Here is a 16,592-nt window from a genome sequence, read left to right as displayed (position 1 = left end):
GTGACAGAGCAAGACTTCGTCTCAAAAAAAAGAAAGAAAGAAAGAGCACCCTCAGCTCTATCAACACCTCCTCCTGTGGTTTACTTTCCTCCACTCTGGCTCCATCCCTTGTGCCACCCCTGATCTTGCTGTGGCCCATCCTGGACCTACTTCTCATCAGCAGTCTCCCCAGGAGACTCATCTCTTCTTGAGGCTTAACCACCACCTCCACGTGGAATTTCCAAGCCTGTATCTCTAACCCAGTGTCCACCCTGAGTGCTGGACCCATATAGCCATCTGCCTCCTGAACAGCTTTACTTCGGTGTAGTCTGGGAAATTTGAATTCAAAATGTGACCAGGAGACTCACTGGCTTCCTTCAGTAGTGGCTGCTCCTTCTGGGCCCCTCTGTCAGGAGTGGGCATCACCAATGCTAGTTACCCAAGTCAGATCCTGGGAGTCATCGCTAACATCTCTCCACACTGACATGTGGGTGCCACCTCCCTTTGACATTTTTTGAGCTTTTCTCTCCTTCCTACCACCATCCCACTGCTGCCATGCAGGCCTTTATCATAGCTCCTGGGATTCCTTCCACAGACTGCCCAGTTCCACTCTGGCTGCCAGAGAGGTCTATGCAAAATGCAAATTACCCCAGGTTACCCTTGTTCAGAAGGCTTTAACAGCTCCCCCATTGTGCGGGGGAGAGAGCCTAAAGTCCCAGCCTCTTTGCTTCACACATACCCACTGTGCTTGGCCTTGAGCTCCAGCCAGAATGAAACTAACCAGCCTGGAACCGTGAAGTAGGTTTACCCTCTTTACCCTATTCCTCTCAATCCTACAAATTCTTAAGGCTCAGCTTGACAGTCACCTCCTCCAGGAAGTCTTCCTGCTGTCCAAGGTGAATTAGGGCCCCATGTTCATGCTCCCATAGCAGCTGTGCACAGTAGCTTTCTTTCTACATCACAGCCATGCTTTCTATTCTTGTTTCCCACCCTGACAGCATAGAGTCTTTGAGACTAGGAGATGTTCTTGTGGTTTTGCTTTTTTTTTTTTGAGACAGAGTCTCATTCTGTTGTCCAGGCTGGAGTGCAGTGACATGATCTTGGCTCACTGCAGCCTCTGCCTCCCAGGTTCAAGTGATTCTCCTGCCTCAGCCTCCCAAGTAACTGGGACTCAGACGCGTGCTACCACGCCTGGCTAATTTTTTATTTTTAGTAGAGACAGGGTTTCACCATGGCCAGGCTGGTCTCGAACTTCTGACCTCAAGTGATCCACCCACCTTGGCCTCCCAAAGTGCTGGGATTAGAGGCATGAACCACCATGTCCAGCTATTTTTTTTTTTTTTTTTTGGTATTTTTTCAGAGCTAGGAAATACATGCTGAAATTTAAGGATGGAAAGTCTGGGGGTGCTCTTGAAAGGAAATGGGTTACTTCATTTGTAGGTGTTGAAAATGTAAAACACAATATTATTTTTGCCCTTTTCCCTAATAAAATCCCAGTTGTGTTCAGAGGACAGCAGTAGTGTTAACTATACTTCTTAGCACCCTTTGCAGGGGGTAGCTATGTGACCCACATAGGGGATGGGAACCACAGGCTAAGGAATCTTGAAAGGCCTGGGTCCTGACCCCTGGACTACCTACTAGCAGCCTTCTTATTATGAGAGACCAATAAATCTCATTTAAGTCATTTTGATTGGCTCTCCATTACATTTAGCTGAACTCCACCCAGTAAAGGTCAATGAAGGAAGATAAGCATCTGTGAGCATTTCTGAATAGGCTTTTCCTTTGGAGATGATGCTGGCACTGATGGGAGGCAGAGGGCCAGGTTAATGGAACAGGACTAGGTGAGGGCTGGAGAGGCTGATCCTCACAGGGGTTCTACCAGAGGATCATAGTTTGGCCTCGGAGTTTGAGAAAGAAGCTCCAGCCATGGTAGCCCTAAGGTGTCTGTGACCTTGGCCTGGGGGTTTTCTGGTCCCTGTTCGGTTCAACTTGCAAAATGGGGCTGTTGGACCAGACAACCGATCAGAAGGCACAGTACTTCCAGTCTGGGCTTTGGAGTCAGGCAAGGCTGAATTCAGGGTCCAGCTCCATCACGTGCTAGCTGTGTGGCTTCCAGACAGCTTTTTCAGCAGACCACTCTAGCATCCTTCTCTGTGGAGTCCAGACTGTAACAGCACCTAGACCTGTAGGGCTAATGTTGGGGCTTCATGAAATCATGCATGTGGGTGCTCAGCAGAGGGCCTGGCACGCCCAGCACATACCAAGTGCTCCATGCTGGTATCTGTCCTTGCGTTCCATGTTCTCCCAGTGGACAGATGGGACCTGGAGTTCATGCCTGACCTGGGGCTGGGGCTGGGGCTGCTGCCGCGCTGTGGGAAGCCTGTCTGAATGCACTGCGCTCTGTGGCTGAGTGAAGCAGCTAGAGGCTACCCACTGTTCAGCAGTTTTGGAATGCTGCTGTGCCCAGGGACCTTGGGTTGCAGGTGGAGAATATCCCCCAGACCCAGGCCAGACCAGGCCCAGAAAGGTATCAGGTCTTGGGTAGAAATAAGAAGCCCATGTGGTCCATCTATCCTGCTGCCTTTGTCTCAGCCAAAGCTTCCTGGGAATTGACGGCATTTTTGCCTGAATTCGGGGTGAGCTTGGAGAGGTTCCCTCCGCACGGGACTACAGGAATGAGGGAGCTGGAAAAATGCCTCCAGAGCTGGATTCCTCACTGCAGGGCTTTTGGAAGAACCTTCTTATCCTTCCCTTGAGAAGCCTCACTGTCTCTTCTCCGCGCTTGGAATCCTGGTGGTAAAAAATCTTGGAGAAAAAATAAACCCTCTGTTCATTCCAGCACTGAGAAAGAGGTAAGTGGGGTGCGTCCCGTTTGTCCACACCCCTCACCCCCCTTACCCCTCCCCACAGCACTCCAGGCCAGACACAGCCATACTGACACTTGACAGCCACTGGTTTACCTTGGCTCAGGTCCAGAGAGTTCGGGCCCAGCCCCCACCTTTTCACCTTGTTACCCGGCCCCCTCTCCAGCGCTAAGAGCAGTTTAAATATAAATCAGTCCTCAACACAAACAGAGCTGCAGCGAGTCTCAGAGCCATCACCGGAACTGAGGGCCCAGGTTTTCTGCGAGTGCAAACAAGCAGAGACCGGCTCCGTAAATCTCCCCAAGAGCGTCGGGAGCGGTGCCGGGGCTCCCCTCCACCCCCACCCCCGGTTCCCGATGGCCCTTCCAGCGCCCACCTTGGGCCCCCTCCTACCCCAGCCTTCCTGCCCCCCGGCCCTGCCGACCTCTTTCTCCATCCCATCCAGTCACCCACCCTTGCTTCGCCCACCCTCTCTTCGCCAGTCCCCAGGAGCCTCCCCGCTTGCAGCCTCCTGCCCCCTCCAGCCGTCACCTTCCCTCCCCGGACCCACCACCTCCCTCCCTCCCTCTCCGCCTCCCGGCAGGCGGGATCTTCTCCGGGGCGGTCAAGCCTCGCGGGTCGCTGCGGCGTCACACCTGTCTGAGGGGGCGGCGGCGGCGGCAGGGCGGGGGCTCGCAGCGCCTTTGACACCCGAGGAAAAGAGGGAGGAGGGAGAGCGCGTTTCATCATCTGCGGCCGCCACTTATAAAACTTCTGGGCGCGCACTCCTGGCTCAGTCTCCGCGCCACGAACGTCCTCCGGCCACCGCCGCCGCGCTCGCCTCTCACCCGCCCGGCAGCTCCAGCCCGAGGCGCCCCAGCCCCGGGGCCCGCCGCCCCAAGCCGCTCCGCTCCGCTCCCCGCCATCCGCCCGCAGCCATGGGGCTCCTACCAAAGCTTGGCGAGCCCCAGGGCAGCGACGCCTCTTCCAGCCGAGCCGGCCGCTGTGCCCGCTCCGTCTTCGGCAACATTAAGGTGAGCGGAGTCCGCGGGATCGTCCCGGCCGGAGGCGCGTCTGGCGCACCTTCTCCGGAGCACCCGCGTCTGTCAACTGGAGCCAGGAGGCGCCGGGGACCCCGGGCTCCCTCCCGTGCCGCGCTCCGATCTCCTCCCCGGGCCACGCATGCTGGGCGTGTGTCTGCCGGTGTGTGTGTGTGCGAGAGCGCGTGTGTGCACGGGAGTGTGTGTTGTGCATGTATATGTGCGCACGGGAGTGTGTGTTGCGCATGTATATGTGCGCACGCGAGTGTGTGTGTGGTGTTCACACGCCCTCATCGGAGTAGGTAATGGGACAATGGAAGTACCTGCTTACTGCTTACTGGGGCAACTCCAGGCAGAGTTCTGAGCTAGAGAATTGTCCTGCTCGCTGATCGAAAAAGATCATCTCGAGGAACTCTTTTCCGGTCTCCGGCGAGCGGTTACTTCGTCAATGGGATGGGCTGGGAGGTGCGGGGGCTGGGTGGGGAGACACGGGCACCTTGGGGGACAGGCTGGGCCTCGTCCGAGCGCCCTTGCCCTGGGGTGCGTGTCAGAAGGAATGTTCTCCTTCCCCAGGCTTTCTTCTTCTGCCAGCGCGGGGGGCTCTGCTACCTGGCTGTGCTGCTCGCGGTGAAGTGGAGAATTCCCTCTCAGCGGGCAGCTTCCCCAGGCTGGCAACCAACCCGCGTTCTTGGATTGGCTTCCTTGGTCTGGAAATGGTCCCAGGAAGACCACAGCTCTCACGGTTCAGTAAGGTCTAAGCAGGTGCCACTAACCAGGCAAGTCATAGGGAGCGGGTGAGAAGATAGATAGGATGTTGACAGTTGTTAGGATGAGAGCACCTTCCCCAGGGGGTCAGAAATGCTTTCCACTCCCTCACAGGTCCAGTAGGACCTGGAATGGTTCAATCCACACTCAGGCTCTTTTGCCCATTCTGGCTGGGCAGAAGTAACAATGGAAGATACCTCCTGAGAGGGCAAAGCTGCTGCGGTGAGAGTGTGGGAGACTGCAGAGATTGCAACAAAGCCCCTTCTGGTCAGGGTGGGATCATGGTGCAGAGAGGTTGTTTCCTATAACCATACAATCAGATGGGACTGGGTAAAGCCTCCAGTGGTGCAATTAAGGGGAAGCTAGATTACATAAAGGGACGATGGGGTCTCCGTGGATTGGTTCTATGTGTTCAACAGAAAGGGATCTGGAGGTCAGAGTGGATCTCACCCGTATACTTACTCAACTGGGATCTCCACTCCTGCTTCTGCTCTTTCTGCACCACAATAAATACAGAATGAATTGATTTTGTAGTTGGATATGAATAAGCAACAGAAATTTTGAGATAGTTTAAAATAATCTCCTCATTTTTGGCCAGACCTGGATGGAAACATTGTGTGCAGTTTTGGTTCCACCATTTTGGAGAAGTTTGATCAGAGAATTTTGGAACCTTTGGTATTTATAAATTAGGAATTGAGAGGAAAGGGTGGGGACTAGGATTAGATAGTCTAAAGAAAGGGGCTTCTGCAAGAACCAGGGTGGGGCAATCTCCATTTTCATCAAGGAGGGCAGGAGGGATGGTGTTCCAGAGCAGGTTCCTGACAGTGAGGGCAAGGCTCAAGGAGACTGATCCGTGTAGACACACCTTGGGTCCCTAAAATAAGTGTATATGGCAGCAGTTTCTTTGGAGATCTATATAAACAAGATGATTTCTCACGTGTGGATGATTTAGCCACACGAACTGAGGGCTGGGCTCAGGCCAATCAGCCTCCTAAAGGAGTTAAGTACTCACACCAGTGAAGAGTTTTTCTTGACTCTAAAAATGAGATCCTGTTAGTCATCACTTCCTTTATTCCATAGTTATTGTAAAACCAGAGTTTAGAGCGACTTCCACTTAACTTCACTTAGCCTGAAACCACTTATCAGTCTTAACTTCACTTACCAGCTATCCCTGGATAGCTTAAGGGAAATCTTGAATCTCGAATTCCATTAGTTAGAGTCACTTGGACCTTTCCCTCCTGGGCAATAACCTGGAGTTCTGCTATTTGAAGGGAGATTTCCTCCCAATGAGAGGGCTTGTAAGAGTTCTGCCACATCACGGTCAGGGGTGGGGTGCACATATCTTGGGACATGTGTGACATGGTGGGAACGGGGACACTCAACCAGAGGGTCTGTCATTTGTCTAGGTTTCTTGTTGCTGGGATAGACTAACCAATTGACTTTGGACATTCCTGCAAAAATCCACATACCATATAGTTTAGGGGAAGCGGATAAAGCCAGAAGACTCAGATCCAAGGTCCCATACCAGCCACCTACTAATGGGATGACTCAGGGAGGCATCTCTCACCTTTCTGGGGCCTTAGGGCCCTTACCTGAAAAAGCTGGTAATTAACCAATATCCAGCTCATGGTACTCAATGAGGATTATGTGGAACGAGGCATAGGAAGAGAGCTTTGTAAACCGTGCTGTGCTCTCGGGATTGGTACCCATCTGACATCAATTCTTGCTTCAACAAATAGGATTTGTGCATGTTCAAACATTTAGGAACTATTGTTCCACCAATTCCATGAGGCATAGTTATTAGTTAAGAAATACTACATTTAATAATAATATGGATGATTAAAATAATAGTAATAGTGGCTAACAGTATTTGAGTGTATGAGTGTACCAGGAACCATGGAAATATTTTATCCATATTTAATCCTCATTACAACCCTATCAGGTGGATACTATTATTGTCCTCATTAATAACAAGGAAAACAAGGATTTGTGAAGTTGGTCACATAACCAACAGGGGGTGGAGTATAGAGGAACCAGGTATGTGACACTTTCAGAGTCAAAAGCCCGAACCCGTGTTCGAGCCGGCCCTCACCATCAACACTATGCTGCTTAACACTGTTTTAGCAGGGATGTGTTTGCTCCTAATGGCCAGTGGTTTCTCTGGGCCCTGGAGACATCCCAGCTGTGACCAGGGGGAGCGGCAGTGGCTGCAGGATGGATGCTCCCAATGGCTAATGGGCTCATATCCTTTCCTTCTTCATAACTCTCATCTCCAGAGTGTGGCAGCTCTCGGGAGGATTTTATGTGCCTCCTCCTGCAGTAGTAAACCAGATTTAATCTAGAGTCTCTGTTGCCTCTGGCTTAGAGGAATCTTAAGAAGCAGAAATCTGCTGCACAATCACTGTTCAGCATTCGGTGTCCAGAATGCTAAATTAAAAACAGGTTCATTCGGTGATTCTGAGGGTGGGGGTGAGAGGCAGATTTTGCATCTGACTTATCCTGGCAGCCTCAGGAAGCTGTTTCTCCTTAAAATAAAACTTGCCTTTGGGACCAAACTGAGGTTATCTTATAGAAGTGGTTGGTGACTGCTCCCAGATATCAGGAAATCACACACCCAAAACTCCAGTGTAGTGAAGTAATGTATATTCAGTCAGGGACGGAACATCCCAGTGGAGACAGGGCAGGAGAATAGTGGGAAGAAGGGAAAGGCGAACCTCACAGCTTGGCTTCTGTGGCCCTCCAGACTTCTGGCCAAGGAGGACCAAAAAATGGAAAAGAATTACTTTGTGTTGGCCTGTGTCCATCACTTCCTTAGGCTTCTGACCCTCAGCGATGGGGCGGCATCGTGGGCTTGCTTAACTAATCAGTTTCCAGAGCAAAGTGCTCTATCCCAGCAACCAGATTCATGCTCAGGAAAACACTCTCAAGAGAATCCCCTGAGCCAAAGAATTCCTTCTCCCACCCAGTGAGCTAAGATATGCCCACTCCTCCCCAGGGGTGATGTTTCTCTAACATTGAGGACAGCGTTGTTCTGTCCCCAGGCATCTGCCTCCTGATAGGCCTGCTTCCCCTGCTTGTAGGGAGAAGGGAAGAAAGAACAATGGGAACAGGTAGGGTCATGTGGGCCACGGGTCCCTCAGACCTCTTCTTGGATGCTGCTCAAAGCTCTCCTTAGCTTTCGGTTTATCTTCTGGTGGTACTCACACAGAACAAATGGAAGAGTGTTGTATGTTTTGCAGTATACATAGCTCATTTCACCTCTTTCTGATCGTTGTTTTTTGTTGTGACAGTGACTACCTGTTTTTTCCATTCTGAGAGCTCCAGAAGTGATGTTGGAATGTTGAGATAGGCACTTCGTCTTCTTTTGTCTTGCTTGTGTAATAGGCCAGGATGTATGCAGAGGAACGGAGGGGGTCCCTTGGCCTCGCCCATCTTCATTCTCCCTGTTCTCCACCCCCATTTAGTTTTATCTGGTCCCATGTCTTTAACTGGCCCCAGCACTCACTTCAATCCCCTTTCTGCCTGTGGCAGTGCTGGCCTGCAGAGAGCTCCATTTATGTGCCAGAGCCTGAGAGCCAGTGATGGTGGAACTGAGAAGCTGCCATCCTGGGGCAAATGAGCCTATCAGGAAGCTTGTGCAGGACTGGGCTAGTTTGGCCCCTGTTCTGAAGTTAAGTTCACTAACATGTGCTTGACCATCCCATTCTGTTTCTGTTGAGGAAGGACATGAAGACACAGCTGTGTGAATCTGCACCTGCCTGTGTCCCACAGGATCAACACAGATGGTTGTCACTGCGGAACCTGGGGCCTCGCAAGCTACCATAAAGTCAGCTGGGTTCCTAGTGCCAGACAAAATGATTGATTTCAATTTTTAAAAAAAAATTTTTTTTCTTTTATAACAGTTCATAGGAAAAATAGTACTTAGAGGTCCTGCGTAGCCATCACCCAGTTTCTGCCAGTGGTTGCCTCTTATATAATTACAATATAATAGCAAAAGCAGAAGACTGACATTGCTATCAGGTGTGTGTGTAGTTCTGTGCCATTGCATTACCATGAGGATTTCTCCCGTGCTGACCTATTTATAGTCACATCCCCTCCCTTCCGTGACTACCATCTTTAACCCCTGACAACCACTAATCTATCCTCCACCTGTATAATTTTATCATTGAGAATGTTATATAAATGGAGTCATACAATCTGTGACCTTTTGAGATTGGCTTTTTTCAATTCAGCATTATGTCCTTGAGATCCTTCCAAGTTGTTTTGTGTGTCAATGGTTTGCTCCTTTTTATTGCTGGGTAGTATTCCATGGTATGAATGTGCCATAATTGTTTGTTTAAACGTTCACTTATCGAAGGACACTTGTGTTGTTTCCACTTGGGGGCTGTCACAGATAAATCTGTTGTAAACAATTGTGTAAAGGTTTTTGTGTGGACATTCTCATCTCTCTAGTGTAAATGCTTGAGTGTGTTTGCTGGGTCATATGTTAGTTGCATGATGAGATATTTTTAGAAACTGCTGAACTGTTTTTTGGAGTGATCCTACCAGTTTACATTTTCACCAGCAATATGTGAGAGACCCAGCTGCTGTGACACCTCATCAGTATTTGGTATTGTCACACATTTTTATTTTAGCTAATCTAATAGATGTGAATAGCAACACCTCATCGTGGTCTTGTTTTGCATTTCCCTAATGGCTAGTAATATTGAACATCTTTTCATGTGCTTATTTACCATTTGTATTTCCTTTCATTGAAAACAATATTTTTTTTTTGAGAGAGTTTGGTTCTTGTTTCCCCCAGGCTGGAGTGCGATGTTGCCATCTTGGCTCACTGCATTCTCCACCTCCCAGGTTCAAGCGATTCTCCTGCTTCAGCCTCCTGAATAGCTGGGATTACAAGAGCCCGCAACGACACCCGGCTAATTTTGTGTTTTTAGTAGAGACAGAGTTTTCTCCATGTTAGTCAGACTGGTCACCTGAGGTCTCGAACTCTCGACCTCAGGTGACCTGCCAGGCTTAGCCTCCCAAAGTCCTGGGATTACAGATGTGAACTAGTCACCCAGCTGAAATGTTTTTTCTTATATTTTACCTGTCTTCTAACTGTAATATATTTTTTTAACTGTTGAATTTTGAGAGTTCTTTATATGTGTTAGATACAAGTCCTTTGTTGGGTATGCAGTCTGAAAAGATTTTCTTCTAGACTATAGCTTCTTTTTCATCCTCTTAACAAGGTATTTTACAGAGAAAATGTTTAATTTTGATGAATTTTAATTTATCAATTTTCAATTTTCTGGATCCTGCTTTTGGTGTCATAAGAACTCTTCACCAAACCTTAGTTACTGAATGATTTCTTTTATATTTCATTCTAAAAGTTTTCTCATTTACATTTAAACTTATTTTCCATTTTGAGTTAATTTTTGAAGGGTGTAAGGTTTAGGTTAAGGTTCTTCCTTTTTTTTTTTTTTTTTTTTTTTTTGCCTATGGCTGTCAAGTTGTTTCCGCCATTTTTTTTTAAAAGACTATCCCTTATTGAATTGCCGTTGCACCTTTGTCAAAAAATCAGTTGGCTGTACTCGTGTGGATCTATTCTGGGTTTTCTATTTTGTTTCATTGATCTATGTACCAGCCTGTCTTAATTACTGAAGCGAGAGCAAGTCTTTATTTTTATTTGATGAGCCCATCCATCTTTATTTTCTTTAAAAAATTATTATTTTTGATTGACAAGTTTTTTGATTGGCATAATTGTATACATTATGGGGTACGATGTGATGTTTTAATCTACATGTGCAATGTGGCATGATTAAATCAAGCTAATTAATGTATTGAGACCTTGCTTATCTATCATTTTTTATGGTGAGACATTGGAAATTTACTCTTTTTGTTATTTTGAAGTATATAATGCATTATTGTTGACTGTAGTCACTCTGCTATGCAACAGATCTCAAAATCTATTCCTCCCATCTGTCTGAAACTTTGTACCTTGGATCAACCACTCCCCATTTCCTCCTTCCCTCCCACCCCTGCCTCTGGTAACCATCATTCTACTCTTTACTTCTATGAGTTCAACTTTATTAGATTCTGTATTTAAGTGAGATCATGACGTATTTGTCTTTCTGTGCCTGGCTTATTTCACTTAGCGTAATGTCCCCTAGATTCATCCGTGTTGTAGCAACTGACAGGATTTCCACCTTTTTAAAGGATGAATAATATTCCATGTGTATACATGCCACATTTTCCTTACCTATTCATCCACTGATGGACACTGAAGTTGATTCTGTATCTTGGCTATCGTTAGTAATGTAGAGCAAGTCCTGAAGTTGGACAAAAGCTTGGTTTTATCAGGCAATGGTGTGTGTTTATCTTATGGATACCAAATTTTATAACCTGTTCAGTTTCCCTTCTACTTTGGCTTTTAGGAAGATTTAAGAACAGGTTTAAAGCTTGCTTTTGGTAAGTGAGTGGGATCTTACGTATTTACGTGCTCCAGCTTTTCTTCTGGCTTTAGCTGACTGGTATGTTTTTTCCCTTGAACTTGATTTTTAAGTCTATATTCCTGACTTTTTCTAATCTTAATGACAGCCCTGCAAGACAGGTATCAGCATCTCCATGTCACAACTGGGGAAACCAAGGCTTATCAAAGGCCGCATATCCAATAACTGGCAAGGCAGGGATTCCCACCTGGTCATCTCACTCCTCTCCTTCCCATGACCACAAAATGCCTCTTAGCTCTGGATTCTCTTGCCCACCAGCATTTGGGCCTGAGCTCAGTGATCTCTGAGGTCCTTTCAGACTCTCAGATTTTTATCTCATGATGTTAAGTTGCTGACTGAGATGAGACTAGGAGCAGGGCCAGTTTAGGTCTGGACTCTTCTAGGAGACCTGTTATGAAACCTGGCAAAAGCACCCAGATTGTATTTGATCAATCCCCAGCCCTTTCAGTTGAGATGACCTTGATTCCCTGGGTGTGTCTTACTGTTTGGGATGGATTAAATTTGCCCCGGGGTGGAGATGAAACTGAAGAAGAAAGTCTGAGACTGCAAGGAGGGGTTGAAGGATGGGATGATACTCTGCAGCCAGCAGCCCTCGTCCTGAGCCTGCCTTTCTAGCCTCTTTGCCCTGATGTGTTGAAGGGAAAAGCTATGGAGGCTTATAGGGCTACACAGGAGGCCCAGCCAGGCACAGCCTAAAAGCACAGTCAGAGCAGTAACCCCAGGACTTGTGACCTTTGAAACACTCAGTCTGCTCAGCATTTGGTACTGCCTCCCACCCCCCACCAGGGCTGCCCCTTAGCTTAAAAAATGTGGCGAGCTACCAGAATCCTGTAGGAACCTGAGAGTCCTGATGACAAATTTCATTTTGTTCACCCAAACATCAGTCATACTGTTTATGTTCTGAAAACCACTCCATCCAACACCCTTGAGAAACGCTGGCCTAGAGCACAGACAGCCTCAGTTAAAATGCCTGTGCCATCAGAGAGGGCTACCTTGAGCTACTCTTTGTCAAAATGCCCCACCAAGAGGCCCTGAGTTCTAGAAGGGAATGAAAAGGTTTCCAAGTAGGGTTAGGACAAGGGGGGGTGGGGAGAGATGCCTGGGGATGTGGCCTGATTCCTGAGTATTACATTTCTTTGATATACTTTTATATTTTATCTCAAAATCAAATGAATGATATATTGTCCTCCACAATCTATGTGTTTCCAAATAATATGTCATATTTCTCTCCAAATCTTGGAGTAACATTGATGCTCTAGGAAGGTGTGTGTGTCTAACTCGGGTCTTCCAGGTATGAACTCCCAAGTGCAGTGAATTGAGTTTGGGAAATGCAACACAGGCAGACCTCACATTGGAACTAGTTTATTTGGTTGGCTCACCCAGCCAGCTTGTCAGGTGCAGAGGGAACGGTACCTAGATAATTTAAGTGGGACAGGTGTATGAGGTGTGGACATCAGGAAATTCCTGGGCCAGGCCCCATGGGACACCACCAGACAGGAGCCAGCTAGGGAGCACAGTGAGGCCCTGTGGGCCTGGGGCAAAGGGGCAGCAGTGGAAAGGGTGGGGAGAAAGCAGCTTCCAGACTCATACTCCTGCTGCTCGTTTGGCTGCCAAAGAGACTGCAGAATGGAATGAAACTGATCTCCTTCTCAGACTGTTTTATAAGTTATTCTTCGCTTGTGCCATAGGCCCCTTTGAAAACTTCCTGCTGTACCTTTGATTCACAGTACATTTGGGGTATGTGTCTGGGAGCTGAGCCTGATATGAAGCCAGAACCTCACTCGTTCAGTGAGCATCTATCGAGTGTCTACTGTAAGCATTTATTGAGTATCTACTGGGTGAGGCTCTTTACTAGGTGTTGGTGTTTATACCTGGCTCCCTAAAAGTCTCCCAAGTTTCCAAGAAAAAAATTGCCTGTAAGTTCCCTGCCTCCCAAGGTGACCAATTGTCTTCATTTGCCCAGGACTGAGGTGATTAGGACACCAGACTTTCAGTTTTGAAACTGGGAAAGTTGTGGGGAAATTGGAATGAGTTGGTCACCTTCTTGCCTCCCTTGCTGTGACATTTTACAAGAACAAACTTGCACTTTCTGACTGTGGTGCAGGGGAGGTGCCGAGGAAAGTCAGGGATGGTGTTCAAGAATGGAAATGAACCTCAGGGATCTGTGGGGAGAATAAATGGGGGCTTTGAGTGAGCAGGCAAGTGAGAGCCAGGATACCAGTTGCTGCTGGGCTTTTGCACAACGGTGGAGCTCATTTCCCTCTCTTGTTTCTGTGCAGAAGTCCTCCCACCTAGCTTCCCGCCTTCATTATTGGCCATGGATTTTGTAGTGTTTTTAAACATCTTATTTTATGAATCTCTATAAATGATGATAACGCTGAGCTGTTGAAAGATGATGCTTCCTGGCTTATGGAATTATTGAATTTCAGACTAGACAGACAGTGATGAGAAAGCTCATCTGCTCGGAGACGCAGGAATTCTCTTGATGTCCTTGCCTCTGCTTGCAGAGCTCTGTGGGGAGCTCACTGTAGCACAAGGCAGACCCAGAAAGTTGCAGCACCCCAGGCATTTATCAGGTTTCTCCTGTGTGGAGCTGAAACCTCTACCTGCCCTTCCATGTGTGTTCCCCAGAGTGAAGCTACCAGAACCCACTCCTTCCTGGTCACTTGCTTCACTGTTTCCAGTAGAACACTGTCTCCCCTCTCCCAGAAGCCCCTCTAACTGCGGACTGCTCAGCAGGGTTGAAATAGAAAACCAGGTAGTTAGGGCCACCCTCCTCTGAAAGCCAAACTAGGCTCTGAAGGTGGGCATTGCTGGGACATATGTGGCCCCTGATCACAAAGGTTTCCTGATGTCCCAGATCACAAAGGTTTCCTTGCTGGTTCTGGTCACTGCCAGGAGCCTGGTCAGCACTCCTGTGAGTGCCTCAGGCTTTGTGGCAGTGGCTGGAATATGGCCCAGGGCCCATAGAACCAGCAGACACCCTCCCATGATGCCCCCTGAACTGGGCCTTGAAAGTTTGTGATGCCCTCATCAAACCCCAGGTCTGTGCCCACGTTATCTCTCACACGCCTCCTTCTCACCCTGCCTTCCTCTGTTCTCACACCCCAGTTCTTACTTCTCCCCAACTTTGTGAGCATTCATGGAGTTTCCTGGACAGGTCATTGACTCCACCCTCCAGCCTCTAAATGGACATCTCTCCAGAGGAAGTCGAGAAGGGGCTCACTGGGGTCAACATTCCCTGGCTTTGTTGCCAGAGGGCTAACAGAGACCCCTCACACAGGGCATCTGGCCCAGTGCTTGTGGGAACAGGTCTTACGGGTCCCAGCCTGTGCTCGAGGGCTGCATCCCACATACTCCAGCCATCCCAGACCGGCAGGTCCAAGTTAACAAAGAACCAGCCTTGTATATGTCAGCTACTCCACCTCTGGAACTTGTCCCTGACTTGGAAAGTGAACTCACAGGGCTGTGGTTGCCAATTTCATTTTCAAATTGCCCTTAATATCAGGACGCTGCCTTCCACATAGCTGAAATCTTCCTCACAGCAGCTCAAGCCTCCTTCTTCTTCAGTCCTCAGAGTCCTGGACATCATGGGCCAACTCAATCCATGTGTAAATTTAATGTGTAGTCCGGGCGCAGCGGCTCACCCCTGTAATCCCAGCACTTTGGGAGGCTGAGGCAGGTGGATCACAACGTCAGGAGTTTGAGAACAGCCTGGCCAATATGGTGAAAACCTGTCTCTACTAAAAATACAAAAACTAGCCAGGCGTGGTGGCACACGCCTGTAGTCCCAGCAACTCGGGAGCCTGAAGCAGGAGAATCACTTGGACCCGGGAAGTAGAGATTTCAGTGAGCCAAGATAGCACCACTGCACTCCAGTCTGGGCAACAGCAGAGTGAGACTCTGTCTCAAAACTAAAAAAAAAAGAAAAAAATTAATTTGTAAATGTGTAAAATTTATAAGGATTGGGGTTGGGCATTAGTCAAGCCCACCTTGGTTGCCTTAAAATCACGAATATTTAGAATTCCCATCTGACATGCTTTGACTCTGTGTCTCCACCCAAACCTCACCTTGAATTGTAATCCCCACATGTCCAGGGAGGGACCTGGTAGAGACTGATTGGATCGTGGAGGCAGTTTCCCCATGCTGTTTTTGTGACAGTGACTGAGTTCTCAGGAGATCTGATGCTTTTAAAGTATTTAGCAGTTCCCCTCTTTCTTCTCTCTCTCTCCCTCTCTCTCTCTCCCTTTCTCTCTCCTCTCTCTCCCTCCCTCTTTCTCTTTCCTCCCCTTCTCTCTCTCTCCTTTCTCTCTTTCCTCTCTCTCCCTCTCTCTCTCTCCTTCTATCTCTCTCCCTCTCTCTCTCCTTTCTCTCTTTCCTCTCTCTCCCTCTCTCTCTCTCCTTCTATCTCTCTCCCTCTCTCTCCTTTCTCTCTTTCCTCTCTCTCCCTCTCTCTCTCTCCTTCTATCTCTCTCCCTCTCTCTCTCCTTTCTCTCTTTCCTCTCTCTCCCTCTCTCTCTCTCCTTCTATCTCTCTCCCTCTCTTTCTTTCTCTCTCCCTCTCTCTCTCCTCTCTCTCTGTTTCTCCTTTCTCTCTCCCCCCTCTCTCTTTTCTCTGTCTCTCCCTCTCTCTCTCCTCCCTCTCTCTCTCCTTCTGCCTTGTGAAGACATACCTTGCTTCCCCTTCACCATCTGCCATGATTGTAAGTTTCCTGAGGCCTCCCCAGTCATGTGTAACTGTGAGTCAATTAAACCTCCTTTGTTTATAAATTACCCAGTCTCAGGTGGTATCTTTGCAGCAATGGAAAACCTACTTAGCACCAACACATTTTTAGCAGCAATTATAATTTTCTGAGCTACTATTGCAAAGATGGGCACATTTCATTAAGACACACATATGGTGAAACATATGGTGGTGTATGGATATTTAGTTGTGAATGCAAATACACTTGAGGTCTCCTGCTGGGAGGACCCATTATGTGCCCGATTTACTGAGATAATATGGACAAGCATGGGTCCTTTCAGAAACACTACCTGACTAAACCCTTCCTGTCATACTGTGAGGTATGTATTGCCCACATTTTACAGTGGAGGACATTGGGAGGCAGCCCACGGGAAGTGCCACATTCCACAGTGACAGAGCTGGAACTGGGGCTCTCTGGGAGTCTTTGTCTTAAGACTTTTTTCTCTATGTACTTCACCACTTTGCTATTTGATTGCTTTATACCAGTAGACAAAGCAGAGCTGCCTATTTATATCTATTGCTGTATTTTCCCAAGTCAAATTCAGCAATGGTGGTCCTGAAGGTCTTCATTCCTCAGTTTCCTCTTTTGTTGCATATTCTCAAACCCACAGTTGTGAGCCTAGATTCACACTACAGATGTATGGCACATAAGCGTTTACACCCTGTGTGGGTGTGGGGCAATCAAGTGGCTTAAACTCTTGATTCCTAAGTGAAAGAATAAATGGAAGTCC

The 16,592-nt window shown here is 48.0% G+C and overlaps 1 protein-coding gene across 1 annotated transcript in view; it reads left to right on the top strand.

Moving 5' to 3' along the window:
- The first annotated feature begins 3,616 nt into the window (after positions 1 to 3,616).
- SLCO2A1 (solute carrier organic anion transporter family member 2A1) overlaps positions 3,617 to 16,592 on the top strand; it is an 89,680-nt gene continuing 76,704 nt past the window's right edge. The window contains exon 1 of the mRNA XM_012451193.2: positions 3,617 to 3,856. Coding sequence (XP_012306616.1) covers positions 3,761 to 3,856 — 96 coding nt within the window. The 5' untranslated portion in view covers positions 3,617 to 3,760. The remainder of the gene's footprint in view (positions 3,857 to 16,592) is intronic.

This window comes from Aotus nancymaae, unplaced genomic scaffold (assembly GCF_030222135.1).
Source record: "Aotus nancymaae isolate 86718 unplaced genomic scaffold, 86718_ANA_hifiasm-v0.15.2.pri h1tg000019l, whole genome shotgun sequence".
In the NCBI taxonomy this organism is placed as follows: Eukaryota; Metazoa; Chordata; class Mammalia; order Primates; family Aotidae; genus Aotus; species Aotus nancymaae.
The sequence above is the reverse complement of the archived record's forward strand: the minus strand, read 5'-3'. Positions and strand labels throughout refer to the sequence as shown.